The sequence below is a fragment of the Harpia harpyja genome, chromosome 2 (assembly GCF_026419915.1).
Source record: "Harpia harpyja isolate bHarHar1 chromosome 2, bHarHar1 primary haplotype, whole genome shotgun sequence".
NCBI lineage: Eukaryota > Metazoa > Chordata > Aves > Accipitriformes > Accipitridae > Harpia > Harpia harpyja.
The window spans coordinates 40,947,989-40,975,608 of record NC_068941.1 but is presented as its reverse complement, the minus strand read 5'-3'; the positions used below and the strand labels follow the sequence as shown (position 1 = coordinate 40,975,608).

The 27,620-nt window shown below is 40.9% G+C and overlaps 1 protein-coding gene across 2 annotated transcripts in view; it reads right to left on the bottom strand.

Annotated features, from left to right (window-relative positions):
• Nucleotides 1–27,620, bottom strand: part of TMEM131L (transmembrane 131 like) — an 83,399-nt gene that overhangs the window by 32,801 nt on the left and 22,978 nt on the right. For both annotated transcript variants that reach the window (XM_052777626.1, XM_052777634.1), the window contains exons 4-9: nucleotides 14,334–14,405; nucleotides 13,278–13,401; nucleotides 12,098–12,214; nucleotides 9,966–10,076; nucleotides 3,636–3,713; nucleotides 1,577–1,730 (exon numbers count right to left, since the gene is read on the bottom strand). In XM_052777626.1, coding sequence (XP_052633586.1) covers nucleotides 1,577–1,730; nucleotides 3,636–3,713; nucleotides 9,966–10,076; nucleotides 12,098–12,214; nucleotides 13,278–13,401; nucleotides 14,334–14,405 — 656 coding nt within the window. The remainder of the gene's footprint in view (nucleotides 1–1,576; nucleotides 1,731–3,635; nucleotides 3,714–9,965; nucleotides 10,077–12,097; nucleotides 12,215–13,277; nucleotides 13,402–14,333; nucleotides 14,406–27,620) is intronic.

Genomic DNA, 27,620 nt, shown 5'->3' with positions numbered 1-27,620 from the left:
AGAACAAGAGCTGACTATTATACCAGGGTGGTCGTCACACTTCCATGAAGGAAGACAACCTGAGTTCTTGCTCTTGCTCATACTTGAATTACATGAGTAGATGCAGGCTGACGTAAAAGGACATTCTCCCAGTTCACCAGGCACAACTTCTAATAATGAGTGTGCTTTGCTCAGGTGCTTGAAAGCAAGACTACAGGTGCCACCTTCCCAAAGAGGGTTCAAGATGCTGATTCTGAGTGAGCAGATGCTCCACATACCCACAGCTGTTTAAACCACATACTCTTCTTCAACCTTTCCAGCTGGCTAGCTCCCCTGTGCAGACCTTGCCTACTGCTGTCCCACTCTAGGTGCTAACACATGTGCTGTACACTGAGACTAACACAGCACCAAATTCCCTTTTGTTAGAGCCTTCCCTCAAGACCAGGTCTCTCATTTAATTATACAAACAGAAGGCAAGCAAGCATTGCTGTTTGATATGGTAAAGCCACCACCAGTACTGATGGAGCAAGACACGGAACTTCCCACTGACAGCAAGTCCAAAGGGCTTATATGATCAATCTCTAACACAGTGAGGACTTATAATTGCATTATATTTAATAGAAAACAGCCTTAAAAGCATACTTCTAGTACTTTAACCATCAAAAGTGCTAAGAGCAAGCACCCTTGACACGACAGATGTGAACAATTCTCTACCAGCATCAGAATAAACGTACGTCCACAACTCAACATAACAAAGCACTGGCATCTCACCAGCAGGGAAACTAGGTTTACAGTGGGTATTTCAGTTTCAGCTCTCTGTAAATATCACATCACAGAACAGGCAGAGGGGGAACAGCATATGTTGTTTTGTGATAGATTTTTAATCAAACTTCTCAAAAGACAAAAAGATCATGTTCTTTTTTTACTGGTGTGTTAAAAAGAATTATTTTGATCTGGATTCTTAAGCAGTTCCTTCTTTGTCTTCAATCAGAAAGTAAAAATGGCAGAAATGTCTAAAAAAAGCTATTCAGACTGCAAAGCTCTATAAATAATTAAAAATCCCCTTGATTTAGAGGATTTGTTCACCCAACAAATGTAGCATAAAGAAACTGCAAGGAGTTGATTGTTTTGCCTGTGGAATTCTAGCTTACAAGAACAAATGATGCATACATCTGTATTACCTCATTACCTGACTTTCCACAACAGCCACTATCCCCAGCACTGTACAAACCATTCTGCCTTCATAGTCCTATTATGGTTAATTTAATTAATGGAAAACCAGAAATGCAGTCATAGAAATCAAAGGACCATGACATCCTTTCATACTATTTAAGCAGATGCATAAGCATGGGGGACTAAAGACTGAAACTGATGTAGTTTACAGCTTTACAATAGTTACCTTTTTATAAAGAGGACTGCACTTGCAGTAACTCTGCCTTAAACAAAGTGGCTGACAAGCTGTGTTTAACTAAACTGATTTGTTCTCACTTACTCGCAAAATTTAGCTGTTGCTGAATTTGATTTAATTTAGCACATCAAATCACAACTTATGTATCAAACCAAGTTCTATTACAATTAAGTCATATTTAGGACTTACCTGAGGTCTTCGTTTTTTCCATTGCTACATAAACTACAAAAAGATTCTCCAGTAAGTATTGTCTGTGCTCCACAAAATCTTGTTGGGCATTTTCCATTCTTACCGTTAAGGTCATTTCTAGCAGCATTGGGTCATCGGACATAAAACAGCAACTCTGGAGCGAGACAAGGGGATATGGTGTGTGTGTGTGGTGGGGGAGGGAACGGAAAAAAATTCATTACAGTAAGGTATCTTGAGAACTTAATCAAAGGTATTATCTAACAGACAAGGTTTCCAGCACCAAAGTGCTGGCAAAATAGGAGTAATTAGGACCTCTGCTAAAATCTCAGCAGAAACCAAAGACAGTGCAGGTACAGACAGCACAGCAAAAACAAAGACGAAAAACAACTAAAAAGGACACTGAACCTTGAAAGAATGCAAATTTATAAACTGTCTTAGTCAGTCTCACCTCAGGGACTGCAAAACAGTTTCCTTTGTTAAATCCTCTGCCTTCAATAAAATGTGCCATAAACAGACTGATGCATGTGTCTTAACGGTAGGAAGACAGTTCATGTTCACTGGTCTGTTTATAGTTAATTTTTCCAAATCCTGTGTTTTTTGTCTCCATTTCTCACTGAAGTAATTTTAAAAAAACAAACATACATGTACAATTCTTAATAGAAAACACTGTCATCTGGCTAGAATACTTCAGATAAATACAAGTAGGATCTTATTTCCTTCTGTAAGTAGGGGCTGCTGTTAAGACAGCTGAGTCTTAGCAAATACAAAGACACAGACACCATTTCGCAAAAAATTAAAGCCGACAAAGCAAAACAAAAGTAGACAATCAACAGCGAGTAACATGAATTTGTCCTGCATCACGCCATGAAGGTCGCTAAACTGAGGCTCCGATGCCCTACCAAGAGGCCTAATTTGCTCAGGAGGAGGAGGAGAAAACCTCCACCCCGGCACGTGAAGTGGTCTGGTGAAGCGGCAGCAAAACACCTTCAGCTCATCTGAAGCGCCGCAAGGAGGTACAGCGGGAGTGGGGAAGCGTCTCGGGGAACGGGATGCCAGTTCACCGCTCACACAGCATCAAAGGAAGCCTCAGCACTTGAAATGGCTGCCAGGAGCAGGAGAGGAGGCTGCTGTGGAGACTGGAGCACAGGGACGCTGTGCCCTTGGGAAGCTCGCATCAGAGAGCGGGCAGCTGCACTACATGTAATCTGAAATATTCGGGTTCATCTCAAACCTAGGCTTATTCACCAAAGCAATCCAAGAATCAAACAAGGGAGTAAACCAGCACAGGATCACTGTAATGTGTAACGTACAGAAAAACAGCTATGGAGTCTGGGTCTTGTCACACTTGATAGAAGAAAGGTGCTGCAGTCCACAGCATGGGCCTATATATCTGATCCAACAAAATACCCCATCGAGTACCATCATCGCTGGGAACCAACACCCATTAACTGTGTAAGGACATTTGAGGAGAGGGGGGAAGAGGAGATTCGGACGGCACTGCCGAGGAGGAGGAGGAGAGCTACTGTCCTGAATGCTCAGAGCTTTTGGAGGGCACTTTTCTGCTGACGAGCTTGCCCCTCCTCAGCTCTGCCCAACGCCAAGGCCACCTTCGAAGCCTCCTGAGCGAGCACACGGCCCGAACAGCCCAGACTTCAGCCTCTCAGCTCACTGATCTCTTGTCAGTGTGAACCAGAAACTTGTGAAACGTTTCTGGAGAAAGGAAATTACAGGAATCTTATCACTTTTGTACACCGTGTAAGTAATACAACACCTACACGTTAAAACGCTTAGCCTGTTGGGTTGGGGTTTTTTTTTGGGGGGGGGGGGGTCTTTTTCCATCTCCCCCTCTCTTAAAGCTTATATTGTGATGTGCGTGACATTTAATTTATACCACAGGATATGGTTTTATAAAAGCATAGCTAAAAGCACAATTCCCCTTTAAACTGAGACATTTGAAATTGCATTGCTGCTAAAACTTCTAGAGCTCTGGGAAGTGCCCCTCTAAACTCGGATTAAAATAAAAAGACTTAAATAGATATGAAATTATAATAAAACATACCTTAACTTGCTGATATGCGTCATTAGGTAAACTGCATTCAAGGTGAACACGTAAGAGACTGGCATTCATAGTTTCTGCCTGTAAGAAAGAAAAGCGAAGAAAACATCAAGCACATTGCTTCAAAAGGTGTTATCACATAAATCCGATTCACACACCACAACTTATAAACATAATAGGACTGTTTCTGCATATGCATGACACAGCAATGTAAGAAACTTTTTTAAAATAAATACAATTACTCTGTACAGTAGGCCAGCAATCAATCTCCAATTCTCAGGAACTCCATCAATATCTACTTACTTATCAAATTATTATTATACATGATTATTAAATATTTGTACAGCATCAACATGAGCAACCCTTATAAACTTTCATATGTCAATAAACTGTATTCAACAAAGCCTTTTTGTATAATTTAAAAGCCTTGTTTTCTGTATATTTTCTTTGCTGATTGGACACTGAAATAGTTACTAGGCCTAGAACATAATGCTTCTTAGACACGGCTTCATGCCAAAATGGACAGACAGAAAATACTTGTTTCGCCTTTTTATTGATTGGAAAGGGAAAAGAAAAGAAAAGATGATTGTGCCAGTTTGTAAAGCACTCAAATCTAACAGGGCAACAGCACTGACAAAGCTGAGCATAGTTCATGAAAGCTATCTGGAAATCTGGACTGTCAAATTACTCGCACAAACTGCTGAGCCAGTATATCTTGATTCTAAATTAAAAAAAAAAAAAAAAAAAAAAAAATTCAGAGTGACAGACCTGTCACTCTATCAGTGCCTTAATTACAGCAAAATTACCTGGTGATTTTGAGACTGATGTGGACCACCCACCCACCCCCAGTTTCTCTTGCAATATGAACTAAATATCTGAGTGGGGTATCTGCAGGTTCAAGTCTCTGACAGTGTTGATGCAACTGACTTTAAAGAATTTCAATAATTTGATGCTGAAAAGTAAAACTGTGAAGAAAAGTTTTTGAAGTGTCCAAACACCCTATTTCATATCTCCCTGGGACAGGCAGAAGGGGGCAGGGTGCATCAGAACAGAGAGTAGATTTACCACACGTGTGGGGTCCAGTTTTATAAAAGCACAGCTAAAAGGAAGCCAACATGCATTCTGCATTCCCGATTCAACCAGATTTCATACCAAAATGACTGGGGCTTCACACAAGAGGGCGATGTAACCTCTGCAAAGGTGGTTAGCAGCGACCCAAACCCTGTCCCCAGCCCAGCTCTTCGGGGGACATGAACCCCTATCACCTCCTTTCTTTTTTACAAATGCTTTTGTCCTCATCAAATTTTGAGACCAGAAAAAAAATTTTTTTCCAAAACATGCACCACTTACTAACCTCTCATAGCTACGACTGCTAGTGGAGCTTTAACGAGGCAGTAGGATTATATAAAGAGCAACTTTGGGGGTCACTTTTCCGGTCAGATAAACCTTGATGCTTAGACTTCCCTTCTCAGTGGTTCAAGCTTGAGAGAACACTACCACTTTCATGGTCCTAAATAAGGAGTTGTTAGCCCTTATTCAATGCCACTGTAGTTTAAAGCAGTTTAAGACCCCACACCCCTATAAAAAAAATTAACTAAATCACTTTTAACTTCTTAACCTGGCATAGATCTACATGGGAAACTGCTGTCACCTTAAAATTGAAGCTGCTAATGTAACGTGTGCAGAGGGGAAAAAAATGTTATTGGGGTGTATTTGATGTTGATCTGTTTTCTATGGGAATTTTTTATTTCCTTTTGTGAAGCTGTCTTCGGAAAAGGAAAAGCATTTTCAGTTATCTAAGGCAGACAATAGATGCATAACTGTCATGCCCCCTATCTTCCAACACTGGTAAGACAGCTGCGTTAACTATAAAGAGAAGATAAAGCATCTGAGAAGAAAACACTGTCAGAAGCAGTTTCCAAGAAGACAAACCCAGGACCATGTTCACATCTCCCAGCAGTGCAAGCACTCCGTTTACACTGTAAAAATCACTGCCTATGAATCAGAGCAGAGAGCTGAGTTATGCAGCGTATGTTTGCACCAGAGGCGAACTGAAAACGAGAGGCATGGCACAAGGGGAAAAGCCAGAAAAAGCACTGCGAAGCAGTACAGCCGATGCCACTTCATTACCTGGTGCCTCTATTTTGTATTAGGTACGCATGCATACATACTTGTACGTACACACACACTCAGCACCCACAAATCCTATATGAACTGAACAGAGAAGTCTGATAGAAGCCCCATGAATGAAATTCTTACGAGTTTTGGCAAGTTCTGCATTTAAATTTTAAAGAAACAGAGGCCTCTTTCAAAAAAACCCTAAAAACCTGAACCATCTGATCCGCAAGGAGCCCTGTTCTCCTGGTGAAGGTCTACGATTCTCGCTGAGGGACAGTACAGTAGGTAATTACTTAGGAAATAATTCATCCATCAAAAGAGAGACAGAGCATCAACAGGACGGCTGGCACAGGCCAGCTCAAGAGCCACCAAGCAACCACAGATCCATGGTCATTTTCAGGGGAAGAATTCCTTATTCTGCCCTAGGTGCCCTGTCAATCAGACATGGCTCTATACAAGATTTTCAGAGATATTCTTGCATCATTATCAGGACTGTAGAGTTCAAACCACTTCCTGGAATTTGGCTACAGTATAATTAAAAAAGAACAAACACTGAACAAGCCTCCCCTTCTTCCTGCAGGCTGATACTTCAAAGTTTCTGTCCTGGACAGTCCCTGGCCCTAGAGAGATATTGCCACTCTGAATGGTGTTAATAAGCTGTCCCTGTAATAATGATTCAGCAGAGTTCCTTCAGTTTTTTGCAGGCAGTTATCAGGCTGGCACACCAAGAAAACTCTACTGCCCTATTACCTTCCTCCTCCACACCCAAGCACCACACTCGCAGACATTTGCTTCTCTGATACTCTGTCCACCAGCACAAAACACAGATTAAAGGAGTCTTGGGTTCCTGACAGTACTTGCAGTATTTCCCATGTTGTTGGCTCATAAACATCAAACTCCCGTGCGAAGTCAGCAAAGTGATGCCTATGTCTCCTATGATAAGACATTCCGCCCTGCAGGTCACTCCGCCATTGACATTTCTAGTGTGTTTGCACAGCATTTTGAACACAACGAGGCAGTGACGTAGCTGCCCTGTTAGTGCCATCCAAATATTAAACAATGCCAAAAAACAGGCAATTGGAGCAAAGACTACATCCAGAAGCTGGATAAACAAAGATGACCTATATGGGCTCCACCATCTGTTACGGCTTAGCGGTAACTAGCCACTGCTGAATGGCCACGTGGACGTACTATGAATTCACAGTGTTGGACACAGCTCTTCTTTCCTCCTGACAAGTGAGCCAGGAGCCCAGAAATCCTGGGATCCAGGACCACAGCCAGAGCATGCTGATCCTGAACCCTTCAAAAGCTGAAATTTTGAAAAGTGTAACAGAAAGAGGGTGAAATTCAACAGTAGAAAAGGTAACTTTGTCTTTCTTTTTCTTTTCATTAATCACAAGAATTTCTGCTAAAAAACCCTGGGGGAATGATGGAGAAAAAAGAAAGGCCTGCATACCTTTTCCTATTAAAGCATAAAAACAACTCACAAAATCAACTGAAGTTCATTTTCCACAAAAAATGCAAACACAAACCTGTTGCATATTGTATTTCTAATGGAAATATTACTGTAGAGGGAAACTTTCGTCTGTAATTCCCATCATATTTCCAACATAAATACTCGGTAGAGGCAAAATTTCATCCACATCCATATGTACAGTTCTGGCCATTCACCTTCCAAAGAAATTTTACAAATTGGAGAAGCTGCAGAAGGGGGTTGTCAATTTGGTTAAGAAATGGACAGCCCATCACTGAAGAAGATAAGATACTACAGAGCACGGACCATTCAGCTTGGCAAAGAAAAAGCTGAAAGAAGTGATGCCACCTGCAAATGCTTCTGGGTATAAGCATCAGAAGCAGGAGGAGTTATATAAACTAAATGCATATCTTAACAAACAAATATAAACCGGCCACAAAGCAATTCAGATTGAAAGTCAGGTGTAGGTTTCCAACCATCAAAGGAGTAAGAACAACTATTTGGGGTTATGGTAACAATGCCTCCAGCAGTTCTGAGAACCCATTTTACCAAGCACATGATGGGACTAAATGACGTTACCTTTCTGGCCTTGATGATCAAGGACATCAGTATTCAAACAGCTTAAACACAACCACTTTTAAAACAGGAGACAATAGAGATAAAAAATAGACACACACCATGCAGCACTTGGTGAGCCTTCTCCCAGGTTTCCAAGCAGTATCAGTAGACTTCAGAGGTAAGGATACCTTTAGCGTATCAAACCAGACATTGTTGCCCAAGGTTACAACTCGCTTCATCCCAAGATGACAAGGGATGTGTAAATGAGGCTTACGCTATCCTGAACTTACACTGGTATTTACTTCAGTTAAAAATAAACAAGGGAAAGCAAATGTGGACAGTTACGTGAGTATGACTGGTTTGTTTTAAATGTGTTTTCACTACAAATCTCCATTGTCTGTTTAATAGTTACATATTCTTAAGTTTGCACATATGTAGTCACTCACTCAAACCTCATAGACCTATCTTCCTTCCACAGCTTCTGAGCCTAAAATATAAACTGGACAAAACAGAATCATACCAATTTTTATGGGATCTGGATCAGAATATTAGTAGAGTGAATTGAAGAAGGCGTTTCTGGAGAGGACAGCTATCCATAGAGCAATATTTTTCTAAAAGGAACCCAAACTCAAGCCATAAGGTCCTCTTCAGTATTTAGATCTTGTCTACCACCTTCTAGCAGCTGAGGAGCCTGTCCCACTGCTGCAGCATTTCTGTCCAAATCAGTAACATTCGGCGAACTGAAGAGTAATTCCTCAATTATAGCCCGGCACAGGAAAATTACACCCACAGCTAAGAGAACTGAGTCAACACTCTCTCACAACTCATGTCCTGCAACAAGACTGGTGCCAGGTGGTACCTGCTGCACTGCCAAACATGACCTCAAGCTTGTACTTAGAGAAATAAAGCACAGGAAAATGTTCCTCACTATACAGTAAGGAAAATGTCAAATGCTCCCCCCAAAACTTCTCTACTCAGGAATTCAGTTCTGTCTGAGTCTGTCAAACTTCAGACAGTACCTGACAACAACCCATCGAGCTACACGTAAAGATGCAAACAGACATGTCATGAACAGCATCCAAAAAAACTGTTCTCCACTCTAACCCTAGCACCCCAAATTACAAACCATGAGGATTTTTGGTTCCTTTGCAAGAGTCTGTCTGTGTACGCCCACAAGCAAGCACACTTGTGTGATTACAGAAAGAGACTGGTACAGAGGAAAAGAAAGGAAGAGAAGGAAATTGTGCATTATGCTCGGGCAGAGGTAAGATTGACCTAACATATACGTAGCAGACTGAAAAATACGATCTGAGCTGAGAATTTTTCTCAGGTAGAACAGCAGACGACATCACGAAGGCAATCAATACAGCTTACATTTAGATAAAAGATTAAATTCTGTTATGTGCTAAGATATTCTAAATATGTTTTTGAAAAAACTAAGTCTCTGTACAATACAAAAGGAAATTTGAAAGATCGATTTTTCCAGTTAGTTATTCATTTGAAAGGTTCTGTATGGCCTGGAAGACTATGAAAATACCTGCAACTGCAACCAAATGACAGAAATCGTTAAAGCTTCTTTCAGTTGAAATAGTTATGCCTCATAAATCCACCTTGCTGTATTCTCCACAGCTCCCTGCTTTAGTCAAGCAGCGGTAAGTGAAGCTGGTATCTTCAGCACTGGTATGGGCAGGAGGGGATACTCCAGCCTGACTCCCAGCTCTTGTTCTCATCCATGCAGCATGCCATGCTTTTTAACTGTGGCAAACTGTTGGTGCAGCCCTGCTGTGAACTGGCATGGGGAATGGGGTCTGAAGTGAAAAACAGAACAAACCAAAACAGCCTCCCCCAACTTCATAGTACGAAGTTTATTTTTTTTTAGGACAGATCAATTCTCCAGTTTAGTTCAGAGGAGGGCCCCACAAATAGTTTTGTCGGCACAACTGAGAGGACAGCACACTACAAGAGCATGAACAAGAACAAGTGGAAATAGTTTAAATGCCGAAGACTGTCTCATAAAACCAGAAGACCAGCTATCACAGCAGCCCTGTATCTTGCGATGTCTCTCCTGCAGTCACTGGTACTTGGACTTTTTGTTAATGTTCCCTGCATCCCAACAACCTGACGACAAAACCCTTTTATGTCTAAGTTTTATGTTTCGTCTCCATTTGAAATGTATACTATACCAGTGTGTGTGATGCCTGGATGTTTTGAATGTGTGGAAGCAGTAAGTAGGCATTTGATAGCTGCACTCTAGGTTCTTCTGGAGAAGACGTCAGAGTTCCTGTTCCAAAAACCTGGTGTTGAAAAAAAAAAGCTCATTACATCAACACCTAGTATTTCAGTTATCACAGTAACATACGGAACTATTTTGCTAATAATAACAATCTTCCCAAGAAACAGATTGGTTTTTCACATTAGATCCTTTTAAAAGACAATTTATAGATATAAAGTTCCAATGTGGAAAGTAACTATACACATAAATGGTACTATAGCATCTTTGCTCATTCAGGCACTATTACAGAAAAAAACCAAAGCACTTACTAGCAGACCATAGGTGATCTCAAAAAGAAAGTATCTGAGCTCTCTTATTATTCTCCAGGCAATTACAATACACATATCACCATTTGGCAGTGCAGTAATTTCTGGAAAAACTTTGTTACTAGTCCAGCTGCATATTGAATTCAATGGTTTTGCCTTAAAAATTGAGTAAAATAATTTTTGATCATTTTCTTTTTTAAAGTCTGCAGTTTTCAGAGCACTATAAGATTTGCAAGTTGAATGTTTTTACTGCATTCATATTCCGTTCCACCAAGATTAGTTTATGACAATGAGATTCAAGATAACAAGGGAAAAAAAAAATCATTGAGGTTAATAAAAATGCCTTGGGGTTTGCATCTTGTATGCAAAGATATTTTTTTGTAATAGAAAAAAACACATGTTTTTAATTAAGAGGATTATACAATGCATTCTATGTTCACTGAAGATCTCTGACTACAGATACAAAATAGCAGATCAAAGGGAATATGCCTTTTTTTTTATGGAGGCATTTACAAAGTACATTTTACTATAATGGTACCTCTTCTCCATTTGGGTGAATCTTCTGTACATACTCTTGCATAAATGCATTAGAAACATCAAACATGTTTCAAGGCTTTTGGGTTCTCAAGAGCACTGTAACTGTGCATCAACCACTCGAGTTATGCCCAATTTTGAAACTCTTAAACTTAATGCAAGCTGAAATCATGGGCAGCTACCTCCTCTGTTTCAGGTGGCTGGTGGAACTGTCCATGAAAACCAGCCCGTTACTGATTTTAGCAGCAGTCCAACAGGAGACAAAGTGATTTTTTTGGTGGCACTGGCAACTGCTTCCCCACAACTTGTTGATAAAAGGCCCTGGCTGAGCTGACTGGGCAATAAATCAAGGGGTCAGGAGGGAGTGCAAGGAGAGGAGAGATGTCAAAAAGAAAAGGTCAGTCACTCTATAATGCACTCTTCCCTCATGCTTGATGAAAAGTTCCTGCCAAACGCAGCATTACCTCTAACAAATACTAGATAAATGCAACATTGGTATTAAAACTCACGTATTTCAGTTGGACTTACCTATGCTTCAATTTAAGGAGCTTTGTTTTCCAGCACAATATCAAAGTATGGGAATAGAACAGCTGGATGGTTGATTAAAGCTGGCATTGTTTTTAAATCACTGAATTCAGAGTTAGATTTTTCTTTAACAAATTAATAAAAGCAAAGAATTTGGAGCATATAATGTCCCTTATAAAAATAAAAAAAGCTTAAGACTTGCTTGAATTCACTAATCAGGCAACAGACAGCTTTAATGCACAACCATTACTTCAACTTTCCTGTTTTAAGAGCCTAAACCTCCCACCCTGTGCTACATCCCCAATGTGTTTACATAAAATCCTGCAGAGTAGCTGAAAACCACCTAAAATATTTCCTAAATAGGTTTTTCATGACAAATGCATTCCAGCACAGTGCAGTCTAGACTGCAGTATTATATGAAACCAACTAATAGTGACAGGACCATGATCTTGTAAGTACACTTAGTATACAAATACACTTAGTTTTACTACCACAAGTAGCCCCACTAACGGTAGTAATTTTAACCCTATACACGTATATGGGATCATGAGACTAGCAAGATCTGGTAAAAGGGATGAATTGTAAACATTACCCCACCTGATTTGTATCAGGAATTCAATGAACTTGGAAAGTCTCTAAGTTCAAAATGTATGAAAATCACTTTTTAAAACACAAGTAAATCCAAAACTCAATCCAAACTAAAAATAAGAGTAGTTACCTGATATGAAAGTACTCCATGAGATGAGGTATTTATAAATAATGAGCTTTCAATACTGCCTTCTTCTGTTGGCAGGAAGAGTACTCTGAAAGAAATTTTTCCCATCGCTGGAATCACCTGCAGAGACCACAAAGAAGCTTGCTTGCTCGGAGCCAGCGATCACAACACCCACCATTCAGTTGCACGGCCCAACAGACTTTTCCACATGTACACCCCTATCTGTAGATCCCACTAAGCAGAACCTCAGCCCTGAGAACTTCCATCTGTCCACAACTCTCGACTCTTACTATGGAGAAGAACTGAGACCATGCAGCAACTCGCCACATTATGGCTGGAATTTCTCGGCTAGCTCAGGCCTCGTCAGTCAAGACTCCTTTTGGCACGCAAGTTAATCACGTAGCACCGACAGCCTCTGCGTGCACAAAAACACTTCCCCGCATGCACATACCTATTACAAAGTGAATCAATCCCCACTGTGATATATAGTCAAATGAGTCAAAGCTGAACTTGGGCAACACAATTAGTAACCAAATAGGTCTGAAAGAACAATGACGTTTACATCTGCACAGTGTCTTACCCATTCAGCCATAGTAAAAACACAAATCAGATGAAAGCCTAATAAAAACCCTTTGCACATCAGCAGAGGATAAAATCTGGGCTTCATCAAACTGAGATCACAGCGATTCATTCTTAACATGTGTTATATTGTTATACATTGTTAAAAAAATTCCGAGTTAAAATAATGGTCTTAGATCATGAGGCAATTATGCTCATAATTGCAATACAAAATGCATAAAACATTTCACTGCAGTTTTTTTTGAGGAATATGCAAGACCTAAAAGACTAAAAATTCAAGGCTGTAAAACACCCACATGCCTGTGGATTACTGCATAATGCTGCATAAAGCAGAATGTGATTTAAACAGCCTCTTTAACACTGAAAAATTCTTCTCTTTCTCTGTTACTGTAAAACACATTTCCTACTGTAGGTTTTGGATGTCTTCTCCCTCACCAGTCTAAGCAGAAGCGAGCAGAAAAAATGCTAGCAAAACAGAAAAAAAGTTGGAGGTCCTACAAAAAAGCACGAAGAGAAAACACAGAATGAAAAGCTTAGGCCAAAGGAAGCACGAAGGCTTGGCACTTGGCCATTACATAGTTTCCAAAAGTACATCAACACTTACCCGGCTATGAGCAGGAGACACATGAAACTGTCTAGTAGCTGTAAACACTGAATTCACTACAACTTCTCTATCTCTACTAGGGTTGTAGGCATGCAGCATTTTAGCTCTGGGTAACCCCAGTAATCTAAAGGAGGGGGGGGGGGGGGGGGGGAAGAGAAAGAAATTATTCACTTTATAAGCACAGGCAATGTACAAAAAAGCAACAAACACAAATCACTCTAAAACATGTTGATATGCAACAATTTCCCAGTTGTAACTATTCTTTGGAAACATGTAAAAAAAATTTTGTCCTTTAGTATACAAAGGCAGATCAGTAACATTGGGATGTAAGAGGTGCACTTAGCCAAAACTCGTTTGAGTCACCAGGAGTTTAAGAAAAAAACCAACCCTTACGAGGCACAAAGTTTCGAATAAAAAAGTTTAAATAACCAAAGACTTGTTTTGTCAGCTAAAGCAACAAGTCTCTTAAGGCTTTTGCTTTAGCTAATACCTCCTAAAACCCAGCACCTTATACATTCATTCTGTGCATCCTCTGAAACATTCCTTTAACTTAAAAGGGGACCATGTTTCTTTTTGGTTACTGATGGACCAAAGGCTGATTATCATTTAAGAATAATTTTTAAAGTTTTCTTAGAGAAGAACTAAAAAAAAAAATTTCAAGCATTCTACCAGTATGTTTTGCCTGGGACTTTCTGGATTTTATTTTCAGAAGTTAAAGGAAGCAACAAGCTCCCCCAGAAAGGCAATTTTTCAAGAAATGAACCACCAGCATGAAGAACTGATTTGACATCCATGCAGAATCACCTGAAACGTACCCAGAATGTGTTATGGTTCCCTATTCCCTTTTCGTCCTTCCTAGAACTATGTTGATTTTCATTTACAAAGTACTGCAAGGCAAGAAACACAGTTCCACCTCCGTGGCAATTATTTACTATTTCTCTTTTTTTCAGAGGATGGCATGATCTCAGCTAATGCTCTTTACACAAATGTAGCCCAGTATAGTTGTTCCTCCCCACTTCGTTATTAATCAAAAAAACAATAACATAAGATACTCACTGCATTCCAAAATGCAGAACTGACGGGTGAAAATGTAAGGCCTTCCCATTTGGAGGCATCTTTGCTGAGAAGCTGAAAAAAAGGGAAAAGAAGCCACAATTAATATTTAGTGGGCATGATGCTACACACTGCAGGGAAGGAAGATACGTTACAGGCTCTGACTCTTTGTATTCTAAACACACTCTATTTCCAAACCTTTTCATGCCGTAAGACTGACCTTTTAAGAAGGTTTCCGTACAACAGCACATGCTGGAAAGCTCATGCCAATAAAAGTGCAGTTTGAGAAGTATCCCATTTTAGAGGTAATTCTGGCTTGAACAACCTCCCTTCCTTGCACATATCCCCTCAGTCATGCTGATATACCTTTTTATGGGGCTGCACAGTGAACTACAGAGGGAAAACAACTTAAAAGAGTCCTGGGGAATGAAAATTACATCAGCATGGAGCAGATCCCCAGTCTTGTCAACTCGACATTCACACAAGCACTGGTACAAGCACACCTGAGAGATACAGAGGTAGAGGAGTAAATAGCTTGGGCAAAAGCCGACATCAAAAGAAGTGCTTGCCTAGCTGTGGCTTTAATGCAAAAGCCAACTCATTTCTTACATGCAAAAGAGAGTAAGAAATAATGTGAAACACACACATCATCATCTTTCCTTTGCCCTAGGAAAATTCTCAATAAAGTTCCCATCAGTTCTAGCACATTTTTAGCTTATTTCAACATGAGTTGATGCCCTGTAACATAGAAATCCCAGTGTATCTTCACCACTTACTCAATTAAAACTTGTCCTCCACAAGTCCCAACAACCACAGCAGTAAAAAACAAGCCCAGCACTTGTTCGTTACATCTACGCACTCAGTGCTATGCTGTTAAAAACTTCCCCAGAAGCAGTCTGCATGTTGCATAGCCAGAACCAGTTTCACCTTTACTGGATGATGCTAATAAGCATCCTAGCAAGGATGAGTCTGAGAAGGGAGGGACAGACTGTGGTCTCATTAGTTATCCAGCTGCTTTGCATAATGTGTGGTAGTACAGTTAATTGGTCCCCAATTTAAAAGTGTAGTTCTGTAACATTACACCTTTAATATATTAAAGTACCTACATAATTCTGTTGTTATATTCCAAACCAATAGAGACATCATAATTTATTACCAGTCAGAAAAATCAGGTTTATTATTATGAAAACCCACAACTTTTATGAAAACATTTCTCATACAAGGGAGCAAACTCCCTTGCTGCTGTAGCAGGAGGAATGCAATATATCCAGGCAGCGCTTCTAGGGAGCTGCTAGAAAATAACGAAAAAACAGATGATGCATAACTACAAAGTCTGGCTGAATGACAGTCTCCTTCCAACCACCTTGTGTCTACCCCAGCCAACTCTTACTCCTTTCCTAGAAACACCGCGGCAACCAGCACCTTCTTCCCCTTCCAAAAGTCAGCCTCAGAGACATACCCAGAAGGAAAGTCTGAGTACTGTTGCTGTAAACACATACAAATTTAAATTACTACTACAGTAAAAGCCCCAGACATTTGGGGGAAGGCACATTTCTTAAGGTTCCTCAGATCCTTTTTTTATATGCACACACATACATAGCAAAACAAAAGTTAAGCCAGTGGTTTATGTACTACAGTATCACCCTGAACCCCATCACAGCTTAAGTTTCTAGCATCTTACAGGTACTGCTTGAAATACCTTTTCCCACCAGAAAAACCTTTGCTAAGAAGGGCAAGAAGCCGAGTGCTCTTCTGTGCCAATTCGCATAATTGGCAGTGGCTCTCCGCGACTTACTAATCTTCCTTCTGTGGAGCTCTAGCAGAATCAGCTCTTTTCCTCTCAACCCTCACTCTCTGCAATAGGTACCCAATGCACCAGCTGGGTGCAAACCCAGCTGTGGATGTAGCAGACTGCATTTCATTTTGGTTTGAGTGAACAAGGCCGTGCTGTAGCACTGGTTCCTAAAAACGCACTGTATTTCTATTCAGGCAACAATCACAGTCGACCCTCTACTAGTCAGAAAAAGGGAAAAGCCCTGTGAAAGCAGCAGCAGCAGCAGGATCCCAGGGCTGCCGTCCCATTCCCTCCGGAGAAGGCAGCCTGGACCTGGGATGGCTGAAGCTAATGCACCCTGCAGGCTCTGAGCTGACTCCTGGGCAGGGAGGCAATTTCAGAGCAACCCTGTACACCGCTCCCCAGCAGCCCCAAGAACGGGACCGTGGTTACAAGACATCCAGCTTCTGCTCTGCACCCCACAAAAGCTGCCGAATTGCTCCAAGCCCCAGCCTGGCCCCGAAAGCAGAACAGCCACATTCCTACGGTGTTGCGCTCATAACCCTGCCTGCTGGCCAGCTCCAGGGCGTCTGCACCGCTTATCAGCGGCCCCACAGCAGTGCCAAAAAATAACTTGAGAGCTGAGTTTATTCAACGGCAGGACTAGTGGAGAGAAATCCACCGCTGTTTGGGATTCTTTTTTCCCCCCAAGGGAGAAAATGACAGGTTGGAATAGCGGGAATGGGCAGGGGATCATTCTGTCCATCACACCTGAACAACCAACAACCACGATGCATTTTAAAGCCCACTACTATAGAGAGAAAGGAACAAGCCCATCTACGTTAGGAGCGTACTTCTCCAATGTGTTACCGCAATTCTCTTAAAGCCAGCTGGAAGCTGGCAGAACACCCTTCTGCATCCCCACGCTCCAAACACAATTGAACACATTCAGATCTCTGCAGGCGATGTGACACAGAAATAAACGTCAAAGGCAATTTACTAAAACATTTAAAAGTTCAAGTCAGTTTTTAAAACAAAGTATTTACATTTAAAAAAAAAAAGAATTCAAAGAACCTCATCTCACTAATAGATTCACCTCAAATTACACCAAAAATTTCTCTTTTGGCTGCAGGCAACATGTCCAAAAAAGTACACAGGTCATTTCACAAGAGCGTTACAAGCCTGGGACAGACACACAAATATCAGCCTAAGAATGGAAGTCTTGAAACAACAAATGTGGAAAAACAGTCCTCTTTGCAACAAAAAGCCTAGTTTCCAACTACTCTTTAATTGCTTTTAAAATCAGCTAACATCACATTAAGCACGCTGTCTAACAAAACCAGACTCCACACTAAATGGCATCTCTCTGTTTTTTCAGGCCGGCCAGTTGAACGCCAACTTCCGAATGATAAATTTTGATACAGCAGGTCAATTCTAACATTTCAGGGGACATTTTTAAGGACAAGTGAACAGAACAGGAGGGAAACAGGAGAAAGAAATAGAAGAGGGGAAGGCAATTCCCGGCAACTACTTTGAACACTTAGCAGTAACTGTCTTTGTATCAAAAAATCTACTTTAACTGGCCCCATTAGCACTTGCCAGCCCAGCAATTCAACGCCCTTCCTCCTCTCCATCCTCACAATATATTTAAAACGCTGACACCCTGAACCATCCATCTCCAGGAAAAAAGGACAGGACCAGCTGAACCACTGGGGAGGCGAAGGAGGGGTCCGTATGGTCACCCAGAGCACCCAGGGCAGGGGGAGATGGGGGGCAGGCTCTGGGGGGAAGGAGAGGCTGAGCCCGAGAGACCCGCAGCTCCAGCTCATCACCCCGATCCACAGAAAGCACCCAACAGAGAGGGACAAATCCTGAGCGTGCACACGACTCCCAGCACCAGGGATGCTCGCCGGGGAGAAAGGCGGATGCGGAGCAGACAAAAAGTGGCTGGAGGGGAAGGCGCGGTGAGGAAGAGGGGTGACACCAGGGGAGAAGAGCAGGATGGAGGAATGCAGGAACCCCCGACCGCCTGCGCAAGCAGAGAAATCTGTCACTCCAGGGCAGCAGTTTTGGTTTTTTATTATTGTTTTTTAAAAGAAACATGAGCTGTAAAATCTTAAGCCATCATCTTCCCTCCACTGAGGAGACCCAGAGGTGCCTATCTGTAGGGAAAAGGGCATCAGAGACCACGGAGAAGTTCCAGCCTTTTACAACATTTCCTGCTCCAGGAAAGAACGTTTTGGTGTCCTATTGATGTGGGACTACCAAAAGGGGATGCTAATACAGGGATGCTGAGAGCACTGTTAAATACATAGTTGAAATTGTTTTGCCCTCGCTTCTTTCAGTTCTGTTACTCTTTGATGTAATTAGTAAAAACAGGTAAACCACCAGGTCAGCATGATTTTATGTGTTTATTCACAGGCCCCAAACCTAATATTTATATGCAATATAGCATTTGATCCAAATAAGCAAAGACCCTTTTATTTCCCCCAAAGTCCAACAGAAAAAGACCTTTCTTCATAACAGATTTATTCATACTTCACTGGCCAAAATCACAAGATAAGTACTACTCCTAAAAATCCAAACAAAAGACCAAATCTACTCTAAATAAGTTGCTGGGTTTTGTGTTGGGTTTTTTTGGTATTGTTGTGCTTTTTTAATAAAACTTTGAAACTGAGTTAATCTAATTATACATATAAAACATTCAGCAATCTGCAGAATAAGCTGCATCTGAGCAGAAGCGAAGGTACATTTCCTGGAAGGAAGTTTATCCCAGTGTCCCTTTTTCTTCTATCAGCTCCTTCAACTCCTGCTTGTATCTTTATTTCTTTAATTGATTACTTTAGATTATCTTAGGATGCATGTTATCTGATGATTCAGATAGCAATGTCTGTAGTTGAGAATAATCGTAATTGCTACTTGGTGCCCTTTCTTCATCCTTCCTTTTTGTGCCCTTTGTTCACAGCAGATGAAGAAAAAGCAAGTTGGGGAAAGCGTTTTATTGTTGGGTCTTTTTCTTTATGGTTGCAGGGTTTTCTTGGAAGCAGCAGGCAAAAAGGATGGGATTCTTTAATGTACAAGAAGGCCTTTTTGAGTGAATCTGCTTAGGCAGTACTGTTTTATTTTTCAGTATATTGATAAAAGCAAAGTTTGACTTAGGTTTGGCATTTTGGCACTTCATACGTTCAGTGCAGGAATATTAATGAACCCACAGGATGAGGTTTTAAGATATGAAAGCATGTATGTATTGTATAGGAAAGCACAACTTTTATATGTAAACTGAAACAGAGAAATGAAATTAAAACCCCTCATTTACTGACTAATTTTAGATTCATTCCTCTAGACTACACCTGATAAACAAAAAGCAGACTAAGAAAATGAGATTGACACATACAGAGACAACCAAACCCAAATACTTTTAATAGTTCTGATTACAGCTGATGCAAAGAAATTATTTTGACAAATGAAAATTGTTAATTAAGAGGAAATTAACGTAGAAATAAAAACAGAACCCAGCAGCAGCTGAACCAAAGTCTTCTGCAGAGCTGATACAAAGTTTTGGTTTGTCACATCACCTAGTCCCTCTCTTCTCTCAACCTCCCATTTACTAAAGGCAGTAAAAGCACCAAGCAGTAGTTATGAAGGTTGAACTGCAGCTCCTGGAAGACAGACACTAGCTTTAAAAGAGGTGATAAAATTGTTTGGAAATACAAAATTAAAACTTTTGTTTACCATCAAGGCAACTCTGCCAAAAACACAAACAGGAACATCATTAAACTATGATTTTTTTTGTAACCAAACTTTTTTTTTTCCTAGAAGCAGAAAGAGTAATCAGAAATCAGAAAATAAGTTTACCTTGCAACAATACAGCTCACAGGCAAGCTATATGTGCAGCACCTGGAGAAGCGTGGCTCCCCATGGCCTCAGCCCTGCCATGCTCACCACCTCGGCTCTGGAGACTTACAGGACTTCTCCTGAAGCCCCATACCTATGTAAGACTCAGGTGATAACAAATGAACCAGCCTGTGGGGGTTTTTTTGTGGTTTTGGGGGTTTTTTTTGAGAAAAAAAACATCCAGGAGGTAAAAGAACAAAAATGTGGATTTTAAACACTGGAAACCTAGAAGGCAAAAAACTCTGGTATTTTTAGCACCGCATTGTTTAGGGAAGAGGGGGAGGACTGACTCACTGCTGCTGAATGCTTGGGGATTGGCAACCCATCCCTAGGAATTCACTTACATGCTTTACCAGGGAGCTGTGCTGCTTCTGGAAGAAGAGCGGTCGTCTTTTTCTCTGAACTACGCTACATACATCAGGGACCGAATCCTAGACTGTAGAAAGCAAGAAAGGCCTAAACAGTGCTGCCCATCAAATAATATGTGTGCATGCATGCCTGCTTTTTTGCATGTTTTGGCTACAGGAAAATAGGTAAGGGGAGCTAAACCAAAATAAACCAGTGAAACAGACAAGACAATCTCTCTGAAAACAAAACCCACCATTTATGGCCAAAGTCATGATTTAAGGGGGCAGACAGGTCTAGCTATCTTTTTTTTTTTTTTCTTTTTTTAACTTCTGAAGTTGGCAAAGCAGCCAAGACCCGCTCACTGAAGTTTTAATGGGCTGATACTTAGCTTATTTTAAAAAGTACCAAGACAAAGAGGTATGTAAGCCTAGCTCAACATGTAAAGCACAAACCACTCTCTGTTACTTCCATTCGGCCCCTTGTGCATCGCTCTCCTTCAGCAACTGTGAGCAGCCTCCTCAGCTCCTTTCCTCTAGCCCTGGTATTTCCACTACCATTAGTTGTCTTTCTGGGTAACCTTCTCTCCTCTCGCTGCCTGTGCTCCCTCTTCCTATAAAATTCTGCAGTAATGTTCATACAAACCCTTCACAGAATAGTTAACCTAAGCCAGCAGTGCTTCAGTTTTATTTATTACAAAACTGCAACAAAATTGCAATGATCAAACTCACAGTATTGTGAAGTTGCATTTCTCAACGGGATGTAAACGGAAGGACACAGATAAAAAAAAATGGCTTTTCTCCCTACCCTCACACCCAAACAGTCTCCTTGAAAAACATCCAAAGAAGTTAAATGCAGACCACGATAAAAATCAGAATAAGAAAAGAAAAAGAAAAAGAAAATTTCGCAAAGAAATCTAGCAGAGGTGATGAGCAGTGAAGCTCGAAGTGCTGTAGCGAGCACCCTGGTGAAAAGAGAAGGCTTTCTTCTCCAGATGTGCCTGTGGTTTGTATTTTAGCAGCAGCAGCACAATAAAGCGTGTTTAACAGCAGAACAGAATTATTCCCTCCTATAAATCAGTCCTCAACTTCTGAAATAACTGAAATCTGTACTAAATTAAGAAATTAATTCACAATGACTTGAGTTCATTTGAAATTGTTTTCTGAAACCTCTTCTTTCAAAATCCTTTAGCCACCCAGATATCAAGCAACAACCAACACTCTGTAGAGATGGTCCTGTATTTTTTAGGCATCTTGGACAGTCTGCTTGAGCAGAAAAAAAAAAAAAAAGAAAAAAAAGAAAACAGAAATTTTAAAAATCAAAAGGTATATAAACCCCTAGAACCTCCCAAGCACAGACCTGGGAGAACAGTAAGTGGGTTATCAGTGAATTGGGCAGGCAAGTCAGGCACCCATGTGGCCTAAGCTGAACCTGCAACTACTTGTGGACACACACACAAAAAAAAAAAAAAAAAAAAAGAGTCTTGTTTCAGCTAGGCTGAGAAGTATCAAGTTATTTGTTTTGGATGAGTGTACAGGGCCCACTAGTTCAAAATGCACATCAAACATTTCCCTCTGAAGCATCTCTACCACTGCCAGCAAATCCCAAATATCCTGGCAAGCAGAACATCCACCTTCATTTTCCTTTTTGCTTCATATAATTTAACCATTGCCTGTTCATTTTGCAATATTTCATAAGGTGATCTCTAAGTACTTAAGACAATGATAACTGGTCTGAAATAAAACCTTTATTTTGCCTTTTTTTTTTTAAAGCTTCTTTAAAATTCAGCTTTTTTTTTAAGAAGTCAGCAACCTTCTGTTAAACAGTTAAAATCGCAGAAACAATAAAGTTTTACTCTTTTTTTTTAGTTCTTCCCCAAACAAATTAAGAGTCACTTGCTTAATACAAACGCACACTTTTGGCTCCATCAGAAGCCTTGGCATTCTTGACATTTTATCTTGAATTACCAGGTCCTAGACTTCTGGGGTTATGAGAAAATACTGCATTTCATGTCTTCTTAAAGAATGCTTCTAGCCCCCTGAGTACGCAAAATAAAAACACAAATCCCACAGGCACACAAAGCAGCTCATACTATTTTTTTTTTCCTTTTTAAACCTCAAAGCTTTTTAGCCAAATTGACTTTTTTCGAGTAATTTGCTTACCCTGGAGTTACCAAACCCACCAAAAAAACTCAAGCACCGAAACCCTTTAAACTGCCTGCATAACCCAGGTCTGTTCTTCAAAAACTGACACTAAGATCACAAATCATTTCTGAGATGTTAACTTTTGCCTATCTTAATTAACAAGCATTAAGAAAGGCAGTCAAACCTGAAAGCACCCTGGCCTACTTTATACATGTAAATAAATGACTGCTTTTTGAAAGAACACTGCTCAACTCTCAGCTCAAAATCACTTCAAGAGGAGCTATGAGACTCTACACCTCTGAAAGATCATGCCGTTTATCCAAGCTCCTGCCCAGAGTCTCTAAACTGAAAATGAAACATTTAAGTGGAGATGTGCTGCTTGTAGCCTTTTTCAGACACTTTGAAAACATGAACCCTAGAGAAACAGCGCACAGAGAAGTACCCACAGAAAAGGCTTCCACAGTGTCAGCACGCTGCCTTCTCCAGCTAAAAGCAAAGCACTAACTGCAAGCCTTGTGCTGAAACAGCATGAAATTTAAATGACCATTCCCTACCCACAGTTTTCAAGGCATTTTACTGAAAGCAGTCAAATTTCACAGCGTGGCCCCGTGAAAGAGGTAGGATAAGAGAACCTTAAGAAAGGCAGAAGACAGACCACAAACCCACCTGCCTCGTACCGAAGGAGAGCACACTTATTTTTACTTACTAGGCAGTGAAGTATTTAGTTCTGTCCCTGCAACGGTGAAACCATGGCAGAAGATTTTAGTGGCAAGGGCTGTTTTTAAGCCTAGTCCTGCACTAACATAATTAGGAATCTAATAAAGGAAGAGACAGATATTCCAGAAGAAACAAATACCGATTCTATCACACCTGCCTCAACTAAATTAATTCCCTTATAAATAACAATGAACTTGTTTTCTGTTCCTGCAGAGTGTCTACAGGACAATTAGCAGTGTAGAAGGAAGGGATCCAAGTGAAAACAGACTTCACCTTTTTAGTGTATCAATTGCAATTCTGTTTTTACCGGCTAAAATAAAAATTTATCTCATCAAGCACACACAACTTTACTCAAAAAACCTCCCCAACCTGAAGAGCAAAGGGCCAATTTCTGTCAATTCAGCAGCAGCCCTCCTTCAAGTGTTTCACTTTCACATGCCGGAGCAATGCAGTATTTCTCCGGCTCGGGGAATCTGGCTCCCGCCTTGAGAGAAGGGGGGAGGCATTGACAGGAAACACAGTGGGGCTGCAAAGCTCACAGCAATAGGAAGTTACATTCTTGTCAAATATCATTGCACCCAACCATTTCCTCCTACTTACAGCCACAGCCAAAAACTTCCATCTTGACAGAAAGCACTTCAAGTTAGAACAGTTCAGCAAAATGCATGAAAGAGCTCTGTGGTCGCTGATAAGCTTGACCTGCTTAATAATTAAGAGTGATAATCTTCCTACAGCAATTAAGAGTGATAATCTTCCTGCAGGAGCCGCCTTTTGCTATTTCTGCATTAATCCAAGCCTTTTCGTTTCTTTTTATAATGAAAGAGTACAGGCCTGTAGGACAGCTAAGGCACAGATTTGTTTGGTAAATCTTAACAGCCCATAGGAAACCTTTACACTGAACACATTAAGTACTAAAAATCCCCTCCCCTTTTTTCACCACAGAAACAGAAAAAAGAACATAAAAGGAAGCTAAGCAAATACAAGAAAACCCAAACCTAGGCCTTTAAAAAGTAATAATTTCTGCTTTTAATTTATTCCATTTGGTCTGGACAATGCACCTGATACCACCCGCCCTCAAAAGAAGCCATGGAAAAGTCGGTAAGTTCACATCTCAAAGCTGCAAAATCCAAGTTTAACACAGTAGTGGAAAACATCAGCCCGGACGTTGTATTTCTTCTCTTTTGTGAATTTCTGCCCAAATCTTTAAAAACAAAGCGTAAGCTTTGAGCATCAACCTTTAAGCATGGTAATTTACCTGTGAGCATCCATTCCTCGTTTAAGCCAGCGTGTGAAGATAGACAACCAAAATGGATTCAATATGGAAAACTGCACAAGTTATATTTAGACAGTACTTTATCAGATTGCTACAAATGTGGAAAAGCAAACAGTACAATATATAGTTTAGATGCATTAGGCAGTAAATTGTTTTACAAACTGGTAAGACACTGTGGAAATCTCTCAAAAACTTAAATACGCACACCTCTTTCAAAATCATTTTACCAAGCATTTGCTTGAGAAACACACCGAGACCAGCTTTCTCAGTGCTGTGTTTCAGTTTTAAAAGGAGAAAAACTATTGCTGCTATTGATTGCCAGGCTTATTAAAAACTTAATTCTCTCCTCTAACAGATGAAACTTCATACAAGACTTTCTGAAGCATGTGCAAACTACCCAAAATTTAAACTACATATACTCGCACTCTAAGGATACCAAATTTTTCATGTCATCGAACAGCATCTTCACAAGCCGTTAATATATGAATGCAAAAATACGATGTGAAGAAGAAATATAAAGAGAAGGAGCAAGGCTACACTCTTCTTAAAGTTACTTTAAGCACGGTGCTGCAGGGTAAAGCTGTGGTTACACAGTCGTCCCGTGTAGAGCAGGGGAACAAAGCTGCTCTCCCACACCCCAGGGGCCACCACCAAATCTTAAGGAGGAGAAGTTAAAGATAAGTTGGAAACCAAATAGCAACACCAAAAAAACAACTTGAGGCCCCAATCAACACCTCCATCTCACAGGAGCATCACTCTCTTGTTCTCATTTTCCACTCCTCCCAGTGGGGATGTATTATATCCTCTTTAGTTCCCCCCCCTCCAAATATTTTGGTGTCACTTGACAAAGCTTTTTTTTCTGGTGCAGTAACCTGCTGGATTTATGCCATTTTACAGATGTGATGTGTAGTATTATTTATTAGACAGGACATGTATTTTCTCCAGAAAAATACAGAACTTTTCTGTTATGAAGAACCTTTTAAAATTACAACAGTGACAAAAAAATTGCAGACTACTTACTGTTCATTCATATTTCATTAACTGATTGCACTGTGCATTTTTATCTTCATCTATACACTTCAACAGTCCAGTCATATATACCTAATCTTAAAGTAAAAGCTTTTCTTTTCCAACTCCCCATACAAAACTCTGGTTCTACTCCACAAGTACATCCCCTCCTGCAGGCAGAAAAAGAATGGGGGAATCCTCCACAGCATCGGATCATTTCCACTTCTCACCTAAAGCCAGTAAAGCCCCATGGTGGCAGGACACCATGCAGACAGTCTGCTGAATTCCCCCAGCTGCCCCTTTTGAAAAGAGCAGCTTGCTGCGCTCGCCTGTCTTGTGTCACTCAGCACTCTGGGTCATGGTATGCAAAATGAAAAGACAGCTCCATGATTTAGTGCTATTAATAAAAGGGAGCACTCTCACAGTGTATTTGTGACCCACTCTTAAGTACTACTGTGTATTTATACTTCATTAGATTACGTTGTTAAAGAAAACATAGCTATGAAAAAATTTTTATACCAGAAAATTCAAACTGGCAAAAATTCAAAAATTTTGGCATTACCAGGATTAGTAGTTACAACTCTTACTGCAGAAATTACCAGGTCCTTACAAAACATCTGGGATCTGTTGAAGCCAATGCACAGCATATGCTCTGAGCCAATTTCTTCTGACATACAAAATGCTGCAACCTTCTGCTATTAAACAAAGCAGAACCGTATGAAACACACCCTGTTTCACAGGTTTATTAACAAAATGTCTACCACCAAAAAAACCTCAGGTATGTTACAGCTGGCACGTTAACCTCTAGAGCCCTGATTTCCAGCAAGGGGCACCTTGAGCCAATGAGTTAACATTTGCTTCCTTCAGCAGGATAGCTGGTGGAGGAAGGAAGAGGAGAAAAATGAGCTGAAAAAAATAGCAGGAAGTCAGCTTTTGATTATTTTGTCTCAGTTAAAAAAAAGTCCTTGCAATCAAGTACTATATTAAGACTCCATCTCCCCTAGATTCTTGCATTTCCTCCTTTATTTCAAAGCTGAGAAGCTAATCAGAGTTCACCAACTTGAAATTTTCACCTGTAAAAATTTTTAGTTTCTTAACGAGCCTCAAACCAGAGGTGTGCTTCCACTTCAAGAAAGGATGCACTTTGCTTCTGCACGTTCCACACGTTAACCTATTTGACACAGAGCTTCTCAAGCTGCCCGTGAGAGGAAAAGCTCCTTTGGACAGGGCAAAGATCTCTCTGCAGCCCAAAGGTGCATTTAACCGAGCTTGGCCATATGTTTCTCACCACTCCTTCCTCTGCAAGATAAGCAAATAAATGTCACAGTCCCGCGTGGGAACCCAATGGGACCTGCACAAAGTTCTGCAGATCTCTGATTGTTTCAAAATGGAAGACGTGGCTTTTGGCAGGAGTATGGCAAAAGGCAGACGGAATAAGGAAGTGTGAGGTGCTGCCCCGAATCACTGCAAGCAGTAGGTAACACATGGATTTGCAGCTACCACAAGGTCATGTTCTCAACACCTCATCTTACCTTTCCACAGCTCGTCAAGTTGCAGCAGATAGAAGGAAAATAAAAAAGGTGCGAGCGTTCAAACCAAGTGTCATCGTCCCCGATCCAGCACTCACACCGAGCACGACCTAACCTCCGAGCCAGACCTCGCAACAAAGGCACAACAGACACGGGACACCTTGCAGTTCTCGAAGTCCCAAACGAGCTTCCTCAGTTTGGGAACAAAAGCAAAGGTCCCCATCTTAAAATTTGGAAGTCCTCGGTCTTTACGGCTGGGCACTGCCCTCCCTGCCCTGCACAGCAAACATTTCAGTAATTATTCCAAGAACAAACCATCCACCAAAACGCAGCCCACCACGTCAGTGACCAGAAAGCATTAATAATTGTTTTTATTTACAACGGAAAAAAAAAAACCATCCAAGCAAGACTGAAAGCATGGGGACCAGGGCAGGGGTGTGTTTGTTTTAAAGTGACTACCCACATCTGCGGGATCAGCCACATTATCCCAGCAACACTGGGAATGCTCACAAAGGCCAGAAATGCCCCCTTTTCAAAAGGGCAGTTTAAATGCTGCAGAAACTGGGTCAGCAACAGGCCACAGAAATACCTAAGCAGGCAGCAGGC